The 18428-nt window shown below is 43.6% G+C and overlaps 1 protein-coding gene across 1 annotated transcript in view; it reads left to right on the forward strand.

Annotated features, from left to right (window-relative positions):
* The first annotated feature begins 1692 nt into the window (after positions 1 to 1692).
* ESYT3 (extended synaptotagmin 3) overlaps positions 1693 to 18428 on the forward strand; it is a 31301-nt gene continuing 14565 nt past the window's right edge. The window contains exons 1-7 of the mRNA XM_014249254.2: positions 1693 to 1962; positions 7745 to 7786; positions 8618 to 8752; positions 9252 to 9328; positions 14468 to 14534; positions 15107 to 15196; positions 16189 to 16244. Coding sequence (XP_014104729.2) covers positions 1693 to 1962; positions 7745 to 7786; positions 8618 to 8752; positions 9252 to 9328; positions 14468 to 14534; positions 15107 to 15196; positions 16189 to 16244 — 737 coding nt within the window. The remainder of the gene's footprint in view (positions 1963 to 7744; positions 7787 to 8617; positions 8753 to 9251; positions 9329 to 14467; positions 14535 to 15106; positions 15197 to 16188; positions 16245 to 18428) is intronic.

Consider the following 18428-nt stretch of genomic DNA (forward strand, 5'->3'; position numbering starts at 1 on the left):
GAGCCTCAGTCTTTGGTCACAGGACAAAACCAGGTAGTTTTGTGCATGTAGATTTATCTCCTGATACATGTAATTTTGCACACTAATCACTGTCTGTTTTTTATACATGGTATCAAGACAGCAGGTACTACTTTAGCTTCTGTCAGCTTCTGGACTTTCCTTCACAGCTTTACAAGCAGAAATGCTCTCTGGGATCAGCCCACTGGTCCACTTGCTCCCAGTGTTGCTGTTTAGTGGGAGGGAGGGAGAGAGGGCATGAGCCCAGGCATTTCCTGCAGTCCTTTCCCCCCAGCCTCCACAGCTGATGTGTCTGTGATGTTAGGGCCCTTTCCTTGAGAATGTACCTAATTCCTTTTTGAACCTGTTGATACCATCTGCCTTGCAGCCTCTTGCAACTTCTAGAGATTTACTGCCCACTGTGTACTGAAGAACTTCCTTAAGTCTGTTTTATAATGATTTATCTTTGTAACATCCCTGGGAAGAACAGCATAGTCATCCTCATTTGACAGTAGGGAAAGATTAGGAGGGTTGTTTCTAAAAGCACCTGTTAATAGATGTCTCATGCATGAGTTTCTCTAATGTGAGGCATTTGGGTTTTCAGATGCCTGAACTGATTTCTAGCCCAGAGCAGTCATGCACAATGATTAACAAACAAATGAGGATCACTTGTGATGTTGTTTGATTTATTGACTGATCCATAATTAAATACTAATTTCATAGCAAAGCAGAGACCAAACGTAATTCTCCCAGTCATGGTCAACTTCTTTTTCTTGGAGGTTTTTATCTTGGAGGTTTATCATTTGTTATCTTGTGCAGCCAATATCAAAAAGGGGCCACAATAAAATCTGGCATTATTCACTGATGTTCCAGACTTATCCATTGAACAAAGAGTGGCATTTGCCTGATCCAGGGAAAGCTGCAATGGAAAACACAGTGTAGAACTGTACAATTACAGCCTGTCTATTAAGGCATGTATATAAAGATACAGAATTAATATTGCTAGGGGAAAGCATCTCAAAACATGTCTTACGAGGAATGGCTAAGGGAGCTGGGTTTACTGAGTCTAGAGGAGATTTAGGGGGGACCTAATCGCTCTCTACAATAACCTGACAGGAGGTCATAGTGAGGTGGGGATCTGTCTTTTCTACTGTGCCTGCAGTGAGAAGCCTAGAGGACAAAGGCCTCAAGCTGAGGCAGGTGAGATTCAGATTACCTGTCAGAAAAACATTTTCCCTGTGGTCTAGGGGTGAGAGTGCTGGATTGATGGCTGGACTTGTTGATCTTAAAGGTCTCGTCCAACCTTGATGGTTCTATGATTCAGTGATTCCATGATTATCGGTATTTCAGAATCTAAACTCCCACAGCATCCCCATCAAAATCAAAAGAGGACGAGAAGAAAGTGCCGAAGAAGGAAAGCAGCAAGCGTCCAGAACCAACAGGTGGTGTGTGCCCCACGTCGCTCCACATCCAGCCGTGACGATGGGTCACAGTGCGGCCGTCACGCCGCCGGAGAGCGGAGCGCCCCGGGGTACCGGGCTGGCCGGGAGGGCGGCGCGGCGGGGCGGGGCCGGGCCGGGCGGGCGGAGGAGCCGCGGCGGCGGCGCGGGGCGAGCGCACTCGGCAGGGGCGAGCCTGGCTCGGGCTGTGGCGAGCTTGGCTCGGGCTGTGGCAAGCCTGGCTCGGGCTGTGGCCATGCACCGCGCGGCCGCCCCGCGCCCCTCCGCGCTGCCGCGCCTGCTGCTCTCGTCCGCGGCGCGGGCTCTGCTCTGGCTCGGCCCCGTGTACCTGGCGGGGTACCTGGGGCTGAGCGGTAGCTGGGTGCTGCTGGCGCTGGCGCTGTGGCTCTGCTGGGGACTCAACCGGCGGGGGAAGCGCGACCGCCTGGCCGCCGCCTTCGCGCTGCTGGAGGACGAGCGGGAGGCGGTGTGCCGGGGCCTGGCCGCCCGGCACCTGCCGGCCTGGGTGAGTGAGGACCGCGGCTTCTGCCCCGCATCCCGCGGCACCGGGGATGCTGCCGGTCCCCGCGGTTCCGGGCGGCGGGAGCGGGACAGAGAACGGGGTGTCCCGGAGCGAGCGGCCGAAGGGCTGGCAGTGATGCCTTGGGCCGAGCGGTAGCGTCCTTGATTTTGAAGTCTTGCTGAGGAAAAGCGAGGATTAAACTAGAAGTTGTTCTAGCCCAGGAGATGTGCTGTAAGTGGGTGTGTAAAATAGACCGATGTATCGACAGAGACACCTCCCTTCTAATATATATTGTTGCATTGCAGGTATTTTGCTGTTGAGGATACTTATTTTAGACTTTCTCATCCAGAAAGCAGATTTTCTCCCCTTTTGTGTCATTTGAAAATAAACAAAAAATCCATAAATAGAACCTATTCCTACTAAAAACCCAAATATTTACTTTTAAGGAGTCATCTCTGGATGGTATGGAAAGCCAGCCCCTATTTGTTGATCACATTTGTTTCTAGTCACGCTACGTTTTCAAGAAACTAGAATTTCTGCCTGCACATTTTATTCTGTGTCTTGTGTTATTTATTGGGCAGCTGTGTTTTGGCTAATGGAAAGGATGATGAGGGGCTTGGGTCCTTTTTCTCTTATCATCATTTACTTAGCATTTAAAAATCTGTCAGGAACTTGTAGGGAAATACTTTTCTTGTAAAGAGTGTTGCATAGAAGCATTTATAATAGGTAAACTTTTATATAGCCTACAGCACTTGGCTCTCCTTAATTCTGTGGGAAATGAAGGCAGCTGGCAGTTCTGAGGAGTGAGGCCAGGGTCTCCTGCCAGGGCTGATGCAGCTCCCTGCATATGTTCCCTCCCTCCAGGCACAGAAGTCTGTCTGTGAATGAGGTTTCTGCTTGTTTGTATTGACAGAGCGTAAGAAAAACCAATTCAGGGCATTAATGAATGTGGTGGTGTCAGCTCTTGCCCTGATGCTGTGAGAGCAGTGTTGTGTTTTATCCTCAAGTGCCCTGAACCATTGTAACCAGAAATCGAGCCTCTTAGTCACTCTTGAAAAATCAGGCTTGCTCCCACAGAGCACACAAATTCAAAAAGTTCCATTAGGTTTTGTGGTTGAAAGTTTTAGGCTTCATTAGTGTGGGAGTAGGTGGTCCATTATTGACTGCCCTGTACTTGGCCTTCACAAGGCTGCAGGGAGAACACTCCGTGCCCCAGCCTAGGAGAGGTTTCGGCAAATGGGGAGACCACTGAGATGGTCAGGGGCCAGAGCACCTGGTGTCTGACACTGCTGGGGCTTTTCAGCCTCCTTCAGGTGAAGGGAAGGTGTAAGGGGTATCTCACTTCTATCTCCCACTGCCCAGCATGTGCTCATAGAGATGGTGGAGTCAGACCCTTTCCAGAGGTCTGATTTGTGACTTGTGAATTCTGGGACCTTTCTCCTGGAAGGCAGGATGTAGGACCTAATGATAAAGGGGCTGCATGGTGTGCTTTTAGTTTTATAGTTTTAGTTACCTTTTTAGTAATTTAATTTTATCTATATTGCCACTTCCTTTCCTTTCGTGTGTTGGTAACTTTTGCTCATCAGCTGTGTTTGCTTCCACACTACACTCATCCTTGAGGCTTTTTAACTCCTCAGCTTTAATTTTCCTTCCATCCCCATCCTCTATTTGATCTAAATCTTCCATGTGCCCATCTTGGAGTCTGATTCTCACCTGATGTCTGTTCAGTTTATTCTCTGTGGAGTTGTCTTATTTATCTTTTGTTTTTGCCTTTCAGTGTTCATGGGCCTTCAGTTGGGAACTCTAAAACTGTCTGCTGAGTTCCTCTCTCGTACAGAGGTGGCAGTAGGAATACAGTTCAAGGGGAGCATGGCTTGGATTTACAGTGTTGTAATCTTAGGAAAGGTTCTGAAAGTGTAGAATGATGGCAGTGTCTTGGGATTCATAAATCTCTGTTTCTTCATGTGGTCTGTAATAAAATGAGGGGCATCCATCCAATGAAGAGTTAAGAACATAATTAATTGTGCTGTTGGTTAAAAATTGTTGTCCCTAGGAAGTGACTCCTTTAAATTGGCTCAGGTTCTGCTCAGTGCTGGTATCAGTTGTTAGGAGATACACAGAGTGCAGCCTTTCCTTTAGGAGGGATGCTGGGAGGGTTTCCCTGATCTACTCAACCATCTGTTTTGGGGAATTTGCAGGATTGCTTTGCAGCACCAGTTTCTTGGCTGAAACCAGCCAGTGAGTTTGGAATAGACGCATTCCTGTGCTAGACAGTGTACGTGGGCAGGCTGTGCTTCCTCAGGAAACCAGGCTGGAAATCTGCTCGTGACAGGCACAGTCAGATCCATGTCTTTGAGAGCTGAGACCTTCTGACTTCAGTACAAGCAGGCATTGCTCAGAGCAGAGGTAGCCAGGCTTCCACCTTCATTCCAGCCCCTGGGGCTCTGGTGACTGCTCTATGTTGCTTTTGCCATTGGTTATCAGGCTGCACATGGCAGAATCCAAGTATGCTGCATTTCTTCCTGATGTTAAACTCCTTTTACCAGGCACAATACTGTTGAGTACAGCACTTTTAAAACGTTGCCTTTTAAGTCCTTGTTCATGCAAAAACCTTGTTTACGCTTCTTTTTTTCCTCTTGTATCACTAGCTAAAAAATCCTGGTTTTTAAAAAGAAACAAACAAAACGGCAAAATCCCCAACAATACCCAAAACAACCAAACAAACAAGCAAAAAACCAAACCAAACCCTGATAGATAGATTGCTGTGTTGTATTTGAGCAGAATGGTGCTGTTGTGTCAGACATGGGTTTTGTTGATGTTGTGATCCTTCGTGTGGCTTGCTCCAGGGCAGGGTGGAGTCATGTGGAATTTACAGATTTTCTTTACTTGCTAGTAATTGCTCCTTACCTAGCGTTTTTGATCTTCAAAGCTCTTTTCAAATGCTAAGTAATTTTTGCTGCATTCTTTAAACTTTGGCAACAAGTATGCCTGCTTTTGTAGATGGGTAAAACTGATTCTGATAGTGGGACTTGCCCAAGGCTAAAGGATTAAATCTTACTCTGTGTTAGTATTAACTTTGGCACCTCTTGGTGTCTGGTTCTGGGCTTAATAGGAAGTGTTTTGGGCTCCTCCTGCCTGTGCTGTACAGATGAAAAACTCGGGGCAAGATCTTGCTGGTGGGGCTCTCACCAGTAGCAAGGATCAGAATTGAGTCTGAAATCCAGAACACATGGTTCAGAAGCATGGAACTGCAGATGGTTTTATTTTCAAAACATTAGGATATGTTAAATTACTGGAATAAATGGTTGGGTTAAGAGGAGAGCTTGGTGTCTCTGGGCTGAACTAGCCATGTGACGTGCTAGCTAATATGCATGTTATGGGGATATTCCGTGGGTAGGAAAGGATTTGCTCAGAGCTTACGTCTTACTACACAGTGGATAATGCAGTTGCAACACCTGGATACCAGGCTCTGCTTCTTCACAGAACTGCTCATTTAGTTCATACCATTGAGTGGAGCTGAACTTTGGTATTGAGAACCCACTGAAGTTTGGTGGCCTGTCATAAAGGGCAGAAAGCTAGTTTTCACCAGAGTAGTGTAATCAGCCAGTTTCTGTGGTGTTCTCTGCAAGCCCAGTTATGTCAGCCCAGGAGCCCCTGGTGGTCTTTGGTCCCAGCCTTTGAGCTCCAGCAGTCCCATTCCTTCCATCTGTCGGAGGAAACTGAGGCACCAAGTGCCTGGGTAGGAGCTGGGTTGCAGACACCTGAATGAGGGGGTGTCAGGTGGGGTGGAAATGTACCTCAAATGTCTGCTATCACAGCATCTGGGGTGTGACACAGCACAGTGTGATTCATTGCAGTTGCTTTGGGGGTTTGCTGTGAGACATCCATGGTTCAGGTATCTGTGACACAAATAATAAATTCAATTTTACTTTTTCTTAAGGTGGGTCTACCTACGGCCTCATTCTCATGGCTTTTGCCTTTTTCCTGATGCTCCTTTATGCTGTTTAAAGTCTCTAGGAGCCTTTCTTCTATTGAATAATCCCAAAAAATTTTAATGATTTATAATGGTCCACATTTTTCCCCTGCACCTATGGGCTGTGACTTTCTCACTGGGAAGGGGTAGCCTAACTGTTGTCCCGTCCTTTCTTTTGAGTTACATCCCTTTCCTGTCTGTAAGGTGTTTTGAAGAACAAGCTCACCATTCTGCTTCCATCCCTGCTCTATCCTTCCTACATCTGATCCCAAGCTGTGGCCCAAGTGCTGCAGGATGTTGGGGCTTGGCAATTACACTGGAGCTGAGAACTCAGGATTTATGTGCCGTGGTGAAAAACCTTTAGATGGAAGATGGAAGGCTGGCAGGTAAAGTGGAGGTCCCCTGATTCACATAATCTGCCCCACTCTAAAATGTCAGCAGCAGTTTGTCGGTTGCAGTTGATTGTCCCTTCTGGTGCTGAGATCTTGCTTCATTGTGCAAATAGACCTGTGCAGGCTGACATTTCAGTGAACTTCTATTGTCTTATTTAATGGAAAAGTTGCTATTTAGAGCATCAAAAGAAATTTCTTATAAAGAATATGGTAATATTACTTTCAGGTTTTTTAATGGGATCATTTGAAGCATTATTTTAGCAAGGAAAATGGGCTCTTCAGTCATATACAAAGCTGTACTAAAAAACAGGCTACTGTCCATTCCATCCAAACATCTCTGAGCACCTCTGAAAGCTGTAAGGAACAGTAAGCCTCTGCCTGAAAAGTGTAATTCACAGCTCTTGTAAGAGGAGGTATTGTCCTACCCAATTACTGTTATCAGACTAGATGATAGCCAGATTCCCTTTGTATTCAGGTGCTCTAATGTCTATTCTGAGAAGTAGCTGCAGTGTCCTTCCCTTCTGCAGTAACCTGCTACCAGCTTGTAACACTAGCTGCAAATACCACATCCATAAGGCTTTAATGTGTGATTGTAGTATGGTGATTGTAATTCTTCACTCAACAGCTTCTTGCTGGGGTCTGAGAGATCAGTTACTTGAGAGTGGTCTCATACCCAGTTGTCCTGATGGTGATTAAGCAAGTCATCACTTCAGGGAGCTGGTGGGATTTTGTAATGGACATATACACTTGTTGGCATTTGGTGTGTCTAACATGAAAACATGATGTATAATTGACTCTCATTTTAATTACTAACCCAACCATCTTAAAAAGGTCGGAGAGGTGAAAACACAGGATTGTTACACATGATAGGGTGTGCTAATAGGCTTGAACTCTTAGAGGGCTTCTTTTCCCTGAAGCCATTGGCACCATGTTAGTATTAGTGGAGAAACGCTGCCACAACCAATAAGTTGAGTTTCCCAAGCAGGTTCTTGTACTCTAGTGTGGTGTCCTGGTTAGGGCGAGCGAGTACAGGAAACAGGTCCTGCACAGCTCATGAGCTTAAAGGGAAGTAGGTTCTCGTGGCTTCCCAAGGTATGACAAAGGGAAGGATGAGAAATCTAATGCTGCTTTACATCATGAACAGGATGTGACACTTGCTTTAATCATGTAAATGTGCCCAAAGGCATGCTGATACATCAGTGCACGTGGGTTCTTTTGCCTTTTACTATTCTTCACTGGATTATTTGCATTTTACAATTTTTCAAGGAGGTAATAAATTATAAAGGATGTATGTATGAAGGCAGAGGGATCTCAGCTTACTCTTAACACTTGTTCCACACTCCATGCTATCTTTTGCATGTGTTGCAGTGTGCTCAAACAGATGGCATGTGACACTGACTTTATTTTTCTTTGCATCCAGGTTCACTTCCCTGATGTTGAACGAGTGGAGTGGCTGAACAAGGTGAGGAGCTCTGAACTCCAGCTGGGGAGGTCACCTCCCATCCAAAGTCTGTGGGACAAGTCAGAAAGTTATCTAATTACTACAGTGTAGCTCAATTGTATCAGTGTCTGTACTGAAGTATGGAGTCGCTAAGGTGTGGGGTTGCCACAGTGGTTGAGAGCCAATGTGAGCCTGGTTTATACAAGTTTGATAAATTCAACAACACTTCATTCTGAGAATAAAAAGAAAAATCAAGTGTTTGTCTATATATATGGACATATACATATGTATGTTATTATTATTTTAACAAACCTAGTGGTATCTCCTCTTAGCAGGAAGGTTCCCAGAAAGCACTGAGGCAAATGCTCTCATCAGCAGGTCTGGTCAACCTCTCAAAGCAAAACATCTGAACTTGCAAATTAGCATCCAATGACTATCCTCTTTTTTGGGGTTTTTTGTTGTTTTTTTTTTTTAAGCAAATTTCCTTTTTTATATAAAAGCTCATCTCAATCCTTTCTAAATAAACCTAACTCCAGGGAACATTGTTACACTTTGGAATAATTAGGTACTATTGTACTTTAGAAATTTAACCCTGGGCTTTATTGGCTCCTGTGGTTAGAAGCATTCTCTATGGTGCTGAAAACTCACCCTTCAGTTACCAAAACAAATTCCAGTTCTGAGGAACAGAAATGGATCCTTCCATAAGGATGACTTAAGTGCACAAAGTTGACTTGGTATTTTAAAAGTACAGATATTAATAGCCAGGGTTCTGTAATGGGTGTGTCTGTTTCACAGCAAAAGGTGTCTTACTCAAAGAATCTTCAGTGTGTTCCTGCTTTTGCCGTTCTTTAGGTCCTTGTACAGGCTTGGCCATACTTTGGAACCATCATGGAAAAATCATTTAAAGAAGTTCTTGAACCAAAAATCAGAGCAAAGAGTGTACATCTGAAAACATGCACCTTTACCAAGATTCACTTTGGCGAGAAGGTAGTGGGAATCTTTTGTAACACTTGTGGTTCACTCTTTTCTTAAAAGTTTAGGTGCAAGGGGAGTGAGATGTTCAGCTCTGTAATAGCTTTGCTCCCTCCTCATGTTGACTTGAGCATCTTCACCATGAAGGAAGGATCATACAGGAAAGACACACCTTTTCCCTCCTGCTGTCAGTATCCTGGGACTGGAGACCGAAAAAAAGGCCATATCTATACTTATTTCTGTTGTACCCTTGCAACAGGAGTTTTCATTACTCTCTAAGGCTTGCAGAATGGCCTAGGACTACTTGCAACCAGCCTTGTGTTCGAGGACTGCCAAGGCTGTTCTGTCTTTAAAGAAAAAAAAAAACTGCTGGTGTACTGATATACTCATGCAGTTTTGCAAAGTATTTAATTGATGCTTCTGTGCTCAAATTCATCAAAGTGAGTAGGACTTTTCACTTGCACTTAGCCTGATAGATGTTGACTATATTGTATCTTGTTTGTCTCTATTTCAGTGCCCTAGAATTAACGGAATAAAAGCCTACACCAAAGAAATTGATAGGAGACAAGTTACCCTGGACCTGCAGATCTGGTAAGGTTGCATCATTGATATGTTGATGGTTCTTAACTTACTGCCTATGTATGAGTCATGCTGGACTGGGCATGGTGCACTAAGAAGAGCCTAGAATGATATGAGATAATCTGACTCCCAGCTGGATGTCCTCAGTTGTTACAGAAGTGAAATGTGCATCAGTCTCTAGACCAGAAATAATAACCTTCACAGCTCCAAGTGTTACCTACTCTGGCCCATCACGGATGCCATGGGTATAAGAATGTGTCCTTTGGCTTTGCCATTTCTGGCAGTGAGTACCAAAGTATTCAAACTGTGTTTCCTGTTCTTAGGAAAGCTCTCAGGTCTGGAGGTGCTTGGTCTGTCTTACCCACTATGGTTTCTCATTAGTCCAACTTCTCCAGTTTTTCCAGAACTACTTGCACTACTTATTTTTTAATTCCCTCCTCTAAATTAATCCTTTTAGTCATCATTTTTTCTATGTGCCATCCAACACATTTGCTTTTTTGATTACAGCTGTTCTCTGAGCAGAATACTGCCTCTAGCTCTATTAACAACAACAACAACAAAATTAGATAAAATATTTAATACCTCCCAGGCTGTTTTGCATGAGTTTGTATGTTTTGTTAACATCAGAACTATTGCAGAAGTAAACTCTCTCTTAGTTTAGCCCTGGAGAATGGAATTGCTGGGGGATTACCACTTGCATGCTGCTCTGTAAGTTTTAGTGGGTGACTGAGCTGCCTAATATAAATGGTTTTTCATGGTAGTGCCAGGAAAAAGCTGTGAAATTACAGACTGTCTTGGCAACAGCACAGAGCTCCTCAGAACTGTGCCTGCTGCTTAATGTGGTAATGGCATGGCAGCATCCTCAGCCCTGGCAGAGCATCATCACTCCCTGTAAATTCACACACTTGATTTTCAGTCAGGTGTTTCCGTGCTGTTGGCAAAGTGCTCTTTGTAATACCCAGGTCAGTGTTAGGGCCTTTGGCAAATCATCTGTGCTTTCCATGTTGAGATTGAGAAATCTGATGCCCTTTAAGCCTTGCAGAAGGTTGCTGCTGATCTCTGCTAAACTGCTTCTCCCACATCTTCATTTGCACTGTCTTTTGACAATCCTCTGCAGAGGGATTCTGTCACCTCCACATTCCTGTCCTTCTGGCAGACTCTTCAATATCTCCAAACTGGCTAAGCACTTCTGTTCCTTATGCTGGTGCTGATAATCTAACCTGAGCTGATGCCATCTGATAGCCCCAGTATTTCTGCATTTACACAGGAGTGTGTAGTTTGCCTTGCTACTCTGGTGGGGGTCTCTTCTCTAGGGCTGCATTAAGGCCTCAGCTTCACTTGTGTTCATATGTCAACAGCAGTGTCTGCAGCTAAGCTGTGTTGTGCATCCTGCAGTGTCTGCAGGAGATTGTTTGTTGTTTTCAGGAACAGGGAGAGGCAAATCTATGATCAGTGCTATTATTTACCTGCCTTTTTCTGGATTACCAATAGAACAGGGTTTTTTGCTACTTTAGAGGAGATGGAGCTGAGTTGCCCCAGTGTGAGTCTGCCCTTCACTCTACCTCTTAGTCACTGTGATGGTGAGGTTTAGATGACTGATCTGTTTACAGGGCTGTGTGCTGGCATCACAGCACTGGAGAAGAGAGTGATGTGCTGTGGGTGCCTGTGGGGTGCACTGTGCAGTGCTGCCACCACAGTGACTCTTGGGTTAGGTTTCAGTGCTCTGTAAATGTTTCTTGCTTTCAGTCTCACAATAGTACAGGAGGACAGATTTTTTTCCCTCCAGTTTTATCAAGAAGCCAACTAGTTGCTGAAGCTCAGAGACTTTGATTTGACATGGAGAAAATGCAGGAAGAGGGTAAGAGTAGAAAAATCCTTTCTTACCCTTACTTTGTAGTCTGTATGGAAGCATTTGTGTAGTTTATTAGCCACTCATAGACATGTGATCCATGAAGACCTTTGTTTCACCTGTGCTCCTGATCTCACCAACATGATGCAGCACTGAATGCCATGGTTCATCAGTTCTGTGCCACGAGAAGAGGAGCTTCCATTCCTCTGTGTTAAGTTTGTGGTATCACAAATTACATCCTTGGTTTTGGGAAGTGTGAAAAATAGCACTTAGAGGTCCCTTATTTGTATGGGCTGTAGCTGGCAACAGAGTCAGGGATGCAGATCTGGCACTGCATGAAGTTACTAAAAGAACTTGAGAAGCTGCTTTACTTAAATCTTGGCTGTAGCATCAGAGCATTGGGAATGGTTATGTAGAGCACTGTCCTATTATAATCTTGGCTGTCCCATGCAACAGGACTGTATACTCCATTTTTCAAAATGGGAATTATCCAAGTGCATCCACTTGACTTCCTACAGCTGCTTTCCTTTCCACTAATTTTTCAGCTGCCTGAGCTGCTGCATAGCCATATGATCATAGGCTGTAATCATCAGAATTTCCAAGTACTTGAAGGCACTATTACCTCCCTGAAAAACACCTTGCAATCCAGTTTCTTCCTATTTTATTAATATGATTTAGTTTTCATAAGCATTTTTCATTGGAAATGTTCTGAATTTTCTTTTGCATGATCTTCTGTGGCATTTAAAGTACATGAGATGTCATAGGAGAATAGGTTAATAATTGGCATGTGTAAAAATTAATTGATTGCAATTTACTTTTAGAAGAGAATCTCTGACTTCCTGTCAAGTTTTGAGAGCTGGAAGGACAGTCTCTCTGATTAAAGAAGTCAAAAGAAATGTGCAACAATACTTTGAGCTTTAGTGGAGTTTGGGATAACTAAGTCTGTAGGCTCTTAGAAGAAACTGAAAGCATTTTGGAAACTGGTCAGTCTGGAGCAAAAATGGATACCAGCCCCCAGAAGCCTGACTGGACAGGGAGAGGGGAAAGACAGAGAGCTTTCTGGCTTTTCTCATACTCTGTGTTGCCTGGTTACATTTTCTACATCTCTCTACTTTGTGTAATTCTGTGTGTTTGTCTCCCAAGTCCAAAGGCAGACTAAGCATAGTCTGTGTTACAAAGCACTTGAGAAGGTTTGGCCAAAGGAGGGTTTCAGTATGGGGGGGCATGAGAAGATGGGGCCCCTGGGCAGTTACTTTACAGGGGGGGGAATTGCCCAGGCTTTTTCTAAAGGGACATGAAGACATCCAGGTTAGTTAAACTTGCCAGCTCTGGTAGCAACCCTGCCTTCAGCCAGTGAATTGCCTTTGTATCATAAACACCAGGCCCAGATTTTCCAACCAAGTACAGAGGAGGCACAGATATGTGCACTTGAACAAGGTTCTCATCAACAGCACAGGCATATCTGCATCACCTTGTGCTACAGGTGATGTAGGAGAGAAACAGGTGATTCTTCCATCCTCCACAGGTGGGTAAAGCACAGCCCTGTGTAGGCTGGAGGGGCTCAGCCCTCAGCTTTTAAGTGTCAAGTCTTGAGTTTGGCTCAGGTGTGCTCTGGGGCAGGACAGCAGAGAGCACAGCAAGGTTATGCTGCACAGAGGAGCAGATGGAAGCACGAGCAGCTGGGACTGGAAATGAGGAATAAACTAAAGAACAAAGAGTTCATCCTTCCTACCAAGCACCCTGGCAGGGGGGTGATACCTATATGAGGCAGACATAGGGTAATTTAAGGCTCAGTCTCTGATAAGACTTCTCTGACATCTTTACTGGAGAAAAGAGACATCTAGAACTGAGTGGGAAGAGTTTTTGACTGTGTGGAAAGGTAGAAACACCACAGCTCTTACTTGTTATGTTAGACTCTTGCAAAAGCTGACTTAAATCGTCTTGGATTAATTACTGCAAATTAAGGAACTAATTTTGGCTTCTCATTTAGAATATTATTGTAACAATGCTCTGTTAGCACCCAGTGTAATTACCTGTAAGATAATGTCAAAACTGTAGAAGTTAACAAACATAAATAAGTTTAATAATGTCACTAGCTTTTAAGAAAGATTGTCTTAATTTTGGCATGGTTTATGAGGTTGGAAATAAGAAATGAAAATGATACAACATTAAAGGCTTTTTTCTGTGTGTTATGAGCTCCTAAAATTCTGTTAGGTGACTATCTGTAGACAAATACACAAAGAACTTTGCTCGCAAAAGTGGAGGCAAATTCACAGAGTTGCACGGTCCTGGCACATTTTTTGTGGGTGGGAGGGAATCTGTCTATGTGCAAATTTGAATTTGTGGCATCTGCAGCACTATTTGCCCATATACATGTGGTCAGAGTAGAACTCCTACCCTTTTCCTTTGATTATGGAGTAAAGTTATGCAGGCAGCAAGCACAGCACATTCACTGCTGCAGTACCTTTACACCCTGTTTTACCTGCAGGGTGTTGGTGTGTCTGCAGCTAGAGCTATTTCTCAGAGGGCTGAAAGGGAACTTGGTAGCTCCCTTCAGTTGTTTTCTGCCAGAGGCATCAACAGATCTGTGAGGTTCTGCTCCCTGGGGAGTGGCTATTGGTTTCTGCATAAGGTGATGTTTGTACTTTTATTAAAGTCTAAGGAGCTTTCCAAATTGCCAAAGTACCGCATTCAGCATTTGCTTTATTTAAAGCCTGATGTTCTCCATGGCAACTGACCAAAATCTGATCTAAGTTGTTGTCTTTGAATTCAGCCTCAAGGAAAACAGATTATTTTTAGTGATAAATTTGTCCTTCAGGTGAGTTTTGTGTTGTGGGCAAGGGTGATTTATGGGCTTTTTGGGTGTGGGCAAGGTGGGAACCCCATAAGTAATGGCAGAATGGCTCTGCACCACCTTGGGAGCTGGGTCACCAGGGTGTGGGCTGGGATAAGGCTTTTGGCAGAGAAGAGAGCAACTGGGCAATTGCTCTGACCTTGGATTTTGAATAAGCATCTTGGTCCCCTTCTTGGAGCAAGCTTGCTTCAGCCAACCACTAGTCTTAAGAATGGAAAATACAGACGTTGCTTCAATGTTTTACACGTGTATCAATATCCCTGCAGGGTTTCTCTTGTGAGAGCTCTGACCTTTGTTCAACTTCCCTTTTTCAGTCACTTGGAAATCCTTCTCTGCCTGTGGGATCATGTTGTCAGTCCTTAAACTGATTTCATTTATACTTTGTACTGCCCCAAATTTCTCATGGGACTATTGCAAACTGTGGAATAATGTGTGAATTTTCTTTCAGTTACATAGGGGACTGTGAGATTCACATGGACATATCGAAATTTAATCTTGGTGTGAAAGGTGTACAGGTGCGTGCAGTGCTAACATTGTCTCTTCAAGGCTATGTGGGGCAGGAGGTAGCAGCTCCCAGTGGGGAGGTCATGACACTTAACTGGGAAACCAGCAACTATCAGGCTTGGAATGATTGGCTTTTTCTCCTTGTTCTTGGCTGGGGAAATCATGCTTTCCATGGAAAGCACTTAAATACATCTTCTAAGTTTTGTAATGTGACTTTTAAACAAGGTCAGTGCTGGAGCATTATGTGTGGGCCAGCAGCTGCCTACCAGAGTTCAGAGGAGCTCAGAGTGTTGGTAGAGAACTTCAGAAGAACCATGATGTTCACAAGCTGATGTAAATTAAACCAAGAACCTGTTCTTGGAATGCTCCATTGTATGACAGGATTGCAGAGAGACTCCACAAACACAGAAAGCATTATCTGATATCAATAGCAATGGTCTAGGGGGAAAAGATTTTGTTATTAAATTCTAAATAAAATTACTTCAAGAAGAATTTCTAAGATTACCTCCATCACTGAAAAGCACAGTTTTGAAGCTGCATCATGAGAGCACCTTAGCCCTGAGCTTTCCTGTTCTGTTTGCAGTTGTATGGGACGTTGCGGGTGATCCTGGAACCTCTCCTAACAGATGCACCTTTTGTTGGAGCAGTGACCTTGTTTTTTATGCAGAAACCGGTGAGTCAGGAGTGAGCTGCTCTCTGCAGGCTGCTTGGTCTTTAGTGCTTGGTCTTTGGTGAGTGACACAAGCTGTCCATAACTGTGAATGCCTCACAGTGCTTAAATGACAAATTGTTTAGTGTCCCTCTTGAACTCCGGGAGGATGTGAATTAATTTGCTCTATACTTTTGTAGTAGTGCCTAAACAGTTACTTGCTTCACTCTAAGAATGGGAGGACTGTCTTATGGTGGCAGCACAGGAGCTGTTTCTTCAAGGTTTCTGGCTGGTGTATCTTCCCATTCACAGATTTTAAATACAGTCATTTTGGAGACCATTCAAGTCATGGTTGCCTTTTGAAAGCTTGCCTGTTTAAGGTCATGTACCTTGTACTCAGTTGTGGTTTAATAAAATATGAGAAACCTTCTAGTCTTGTAAGAACCATTTATCTTACAGCACACAGCTTTGCTTGTGGTTTATGCTCAGCTTGAGTTCATGAAAGTCATGCATTTTTTATCTCAAATGAGGTGTTTTTGTGTTCAGATGTAGCAGTATTCTAGCACGTGAAAGAACCTCTTCTAGTTTATTGTAGGAATCGGTACACAGACTCCTGAAACTGGTGGTAATTGTAAACCCCCCCTGCCTCAGGGCATAGGCCAACCTCTAAGTGAAAGGATGGGAAAACAACTTCAAAGTCTTACTAGAATTGCTGAATTTCCTTCATGACCCCAGGGCATCTGCCAGTGACCATTGCTAAGGGCTGAATGCTGACTTTCCTTCTGCTTGCAGGTTGAGTTCCAGTGATAGCCTCAGTTCAGGATGGCAGATGAAATAGATAAGGGAATTGATACCAGCTGTTGATTCTAATGTACACATGCAATTGGTGTTAACACGTTTTTGTTTTTTTAGCCATCTGGCTTTGTTCTACCAGCATTTCCCTTTTAAATTCTACATTTATTTTGAAATAAATTTTAATAGACCTGTATAATATTTTCTTCCTGATCTTGTTGTAGCATTTGGAAATCAACTGGGCAGGCATGAGCAACCTTCTGGATATCCCAGGGATTAAGTGAGTGTCTCCTTTGCTTTATTCTTCAAAAAACCTCTGGAAGTTGGAATGTAGTTCTTGAATATCCATCAAAGCTGTTGTTGAGAGCATGGTGTGTGAGGTGTTGTGCTGATGTTCATCCCATCATATCTGGCTGTGGCAAAACCTTCTTTTTATGTTCTTTCAAAATTGTTTCAATCATGTCATTGCATTTAGGATGGAAATTGTAAATCCCCCAAACAACAATGACTTAAAAACTAAAAAATAATTCCTTCTGTTTCCCATGTGTCAGTTATTTGCAAAGGTAGATGAAGTAGGTTTAGACTGGCAGTCTGCTTATTTTTATTTACAGTAAAGTGTAAAAAGGCAAGGTATCACAGAGCTGCAGTCCCTCTGATAAACTCAAGTACAATCCATGATAAAGAGAACTGCACCAGATTAATAAGGAGAAAAGTTTCTTTCTATGTAATCTGCTCACCTTTTAGATGTAGCTGTTCTCCAGTGCCTCTTGGGTTAGGATTACATACATAAAACTTGCAAAGCATGGATGAAAATCATAGTGGGTTTCAGTACTGTTTCAAACTGTTTTACCAGATTGGGGATTCAGTTTGTCCTTGTTCTTTAGTGTAAGGAGAAAATTCTGTTGCACAAGAGGAAAATACATGGGGTTACACAGCCATTGCCTTTCCCCCTTTCACTGCAAATGCAGACACTTCTGTTCCTCTCTGCTCCCATGCGGCTCATGGTTTGCAGAGTCTTAGGAAGTGTCTGGCCACTTGAGGTGCCAGTTTATGTATTAAAGATCCTCTGAAGGCTTTTGATGTTATATGAGAGGAAGCTTCCTTTTTCTCTTAATTTGAGGCCTGAGTAGCCTTTTGCCCTGAAGTTTAGCCTGAGAGCTCCAGTTTTATCAGAGGAATTAATCTGTTCATTTCTAACTAACAATTTTCTTTGGTTTCCCTAATCCTTGCTGGGAGAAGTCACGTAGGTGTTCCAGCCTACAGCCTCTCATATAATTAAGTGCAAATTTGGTGTCCTAAATTTTTACTGCTTGGTTCTCTCAGATGGATTTGCACACAGAAACCTTTGCTTGTTCCTCAGCAGTGCAATGAAAGTTGGGAGCAAATCATGGCTGACCATGAATGGGCTGAAGTACAGGTTGAACAAGAGCCCTCCCTCTCAAATTAATTTGGCTCACTTAAGATAGCAAAGAAACTGGATGCAGTCATCTGTCCTCACATACAAGCTGTGTTTAGTTGGGTGTACCCTGAGACTTGAGAGAGGGAACAATTCTATGACATTCCTGTGGGGTTTATTTTACAGGGAAGCCAAGAGCCTGACCAAGGTTCCTAGTTTACCATTTAGAGTAGAAGACTTTCCTTGTGTTCTTTATGTGTGAATCCAGCTTTCTCTGTGAATTGGGACAATTTTGTTACACAGTCTTACCCTTATAAGCACTGGATCTATCAAGAGGATGAGTCTTTCAGATACTTGGTGCTCTTGAGTTTTCCTCTTAATATTGTTTTTTGCTCACACCAGGTTGTATTGATGTGTTGAAATTCTCTCATTAATCACCTGGAGAGTACTTGGACATCTGTGACAGCTGTATACTTCTTGTTCCTGCCATACAAAAAGAGCAGTTGTAAATAAAAGATTTGAACTAGAAAGCTAAAAATGTGCAAGCTGTAATTAGGCTGGAAAATTCCTTGGACTCCAAGATAGTGCCCTCAGTTCAGCCAGTGTGATCTCCAGTTACTTCAAATGAAGTTTTCCTTCTTAGTGTAAAATCTGCCAAGATCCAAAACCTCATCTGAGGAATTATCTTGGCTTTTTTTTAAATGTATCTGGCTTCTTCAATTTTGTGAAAAGGTCTCAGCAGGTAGCCAAGAGTAGGCAGCAGTGTGTGCTGTGGCCATTCCTTAAGTCTATAAACAAACTACCTGAAGGCCTTGAGCCCCCTGTGGAATGCTGAAACTTCCTGATTCCCTTCTCCCCTTGTCCATCTCTGGTATCATTCCTAAGGAAACGTTTGGGTGTGTGCTTGAAGATTTCACACAGCCTAAGCTCCCACTCATCGATGATGAGCCAAATTCACACCCTGCAACAGGGATGCTCCATATTGCAAACCTGCACCACTAAATTGAAGTTGAATGGCCACTCTGCAGCTCTTTCATAGAATCATAAACTTTGGAAAAGACCTTTATA

The sequence above is a fragment of the Pseudopodoces humilis genome, chromosome 8, assembly GCF_049639895.1.
Source record: "Pseudopodoces humilis isolate 2021_Gansu_Grassland_sample_001 chromosome 8, ASM4963989v1, whole genome shotgun sequence".
NCBI classification, from domain to species: Eukaryota; Metazoa; Chordata; class Aves; order Passeriformes; family Paridae; genus Pseudopodoces; species Pseudopodoces humilis.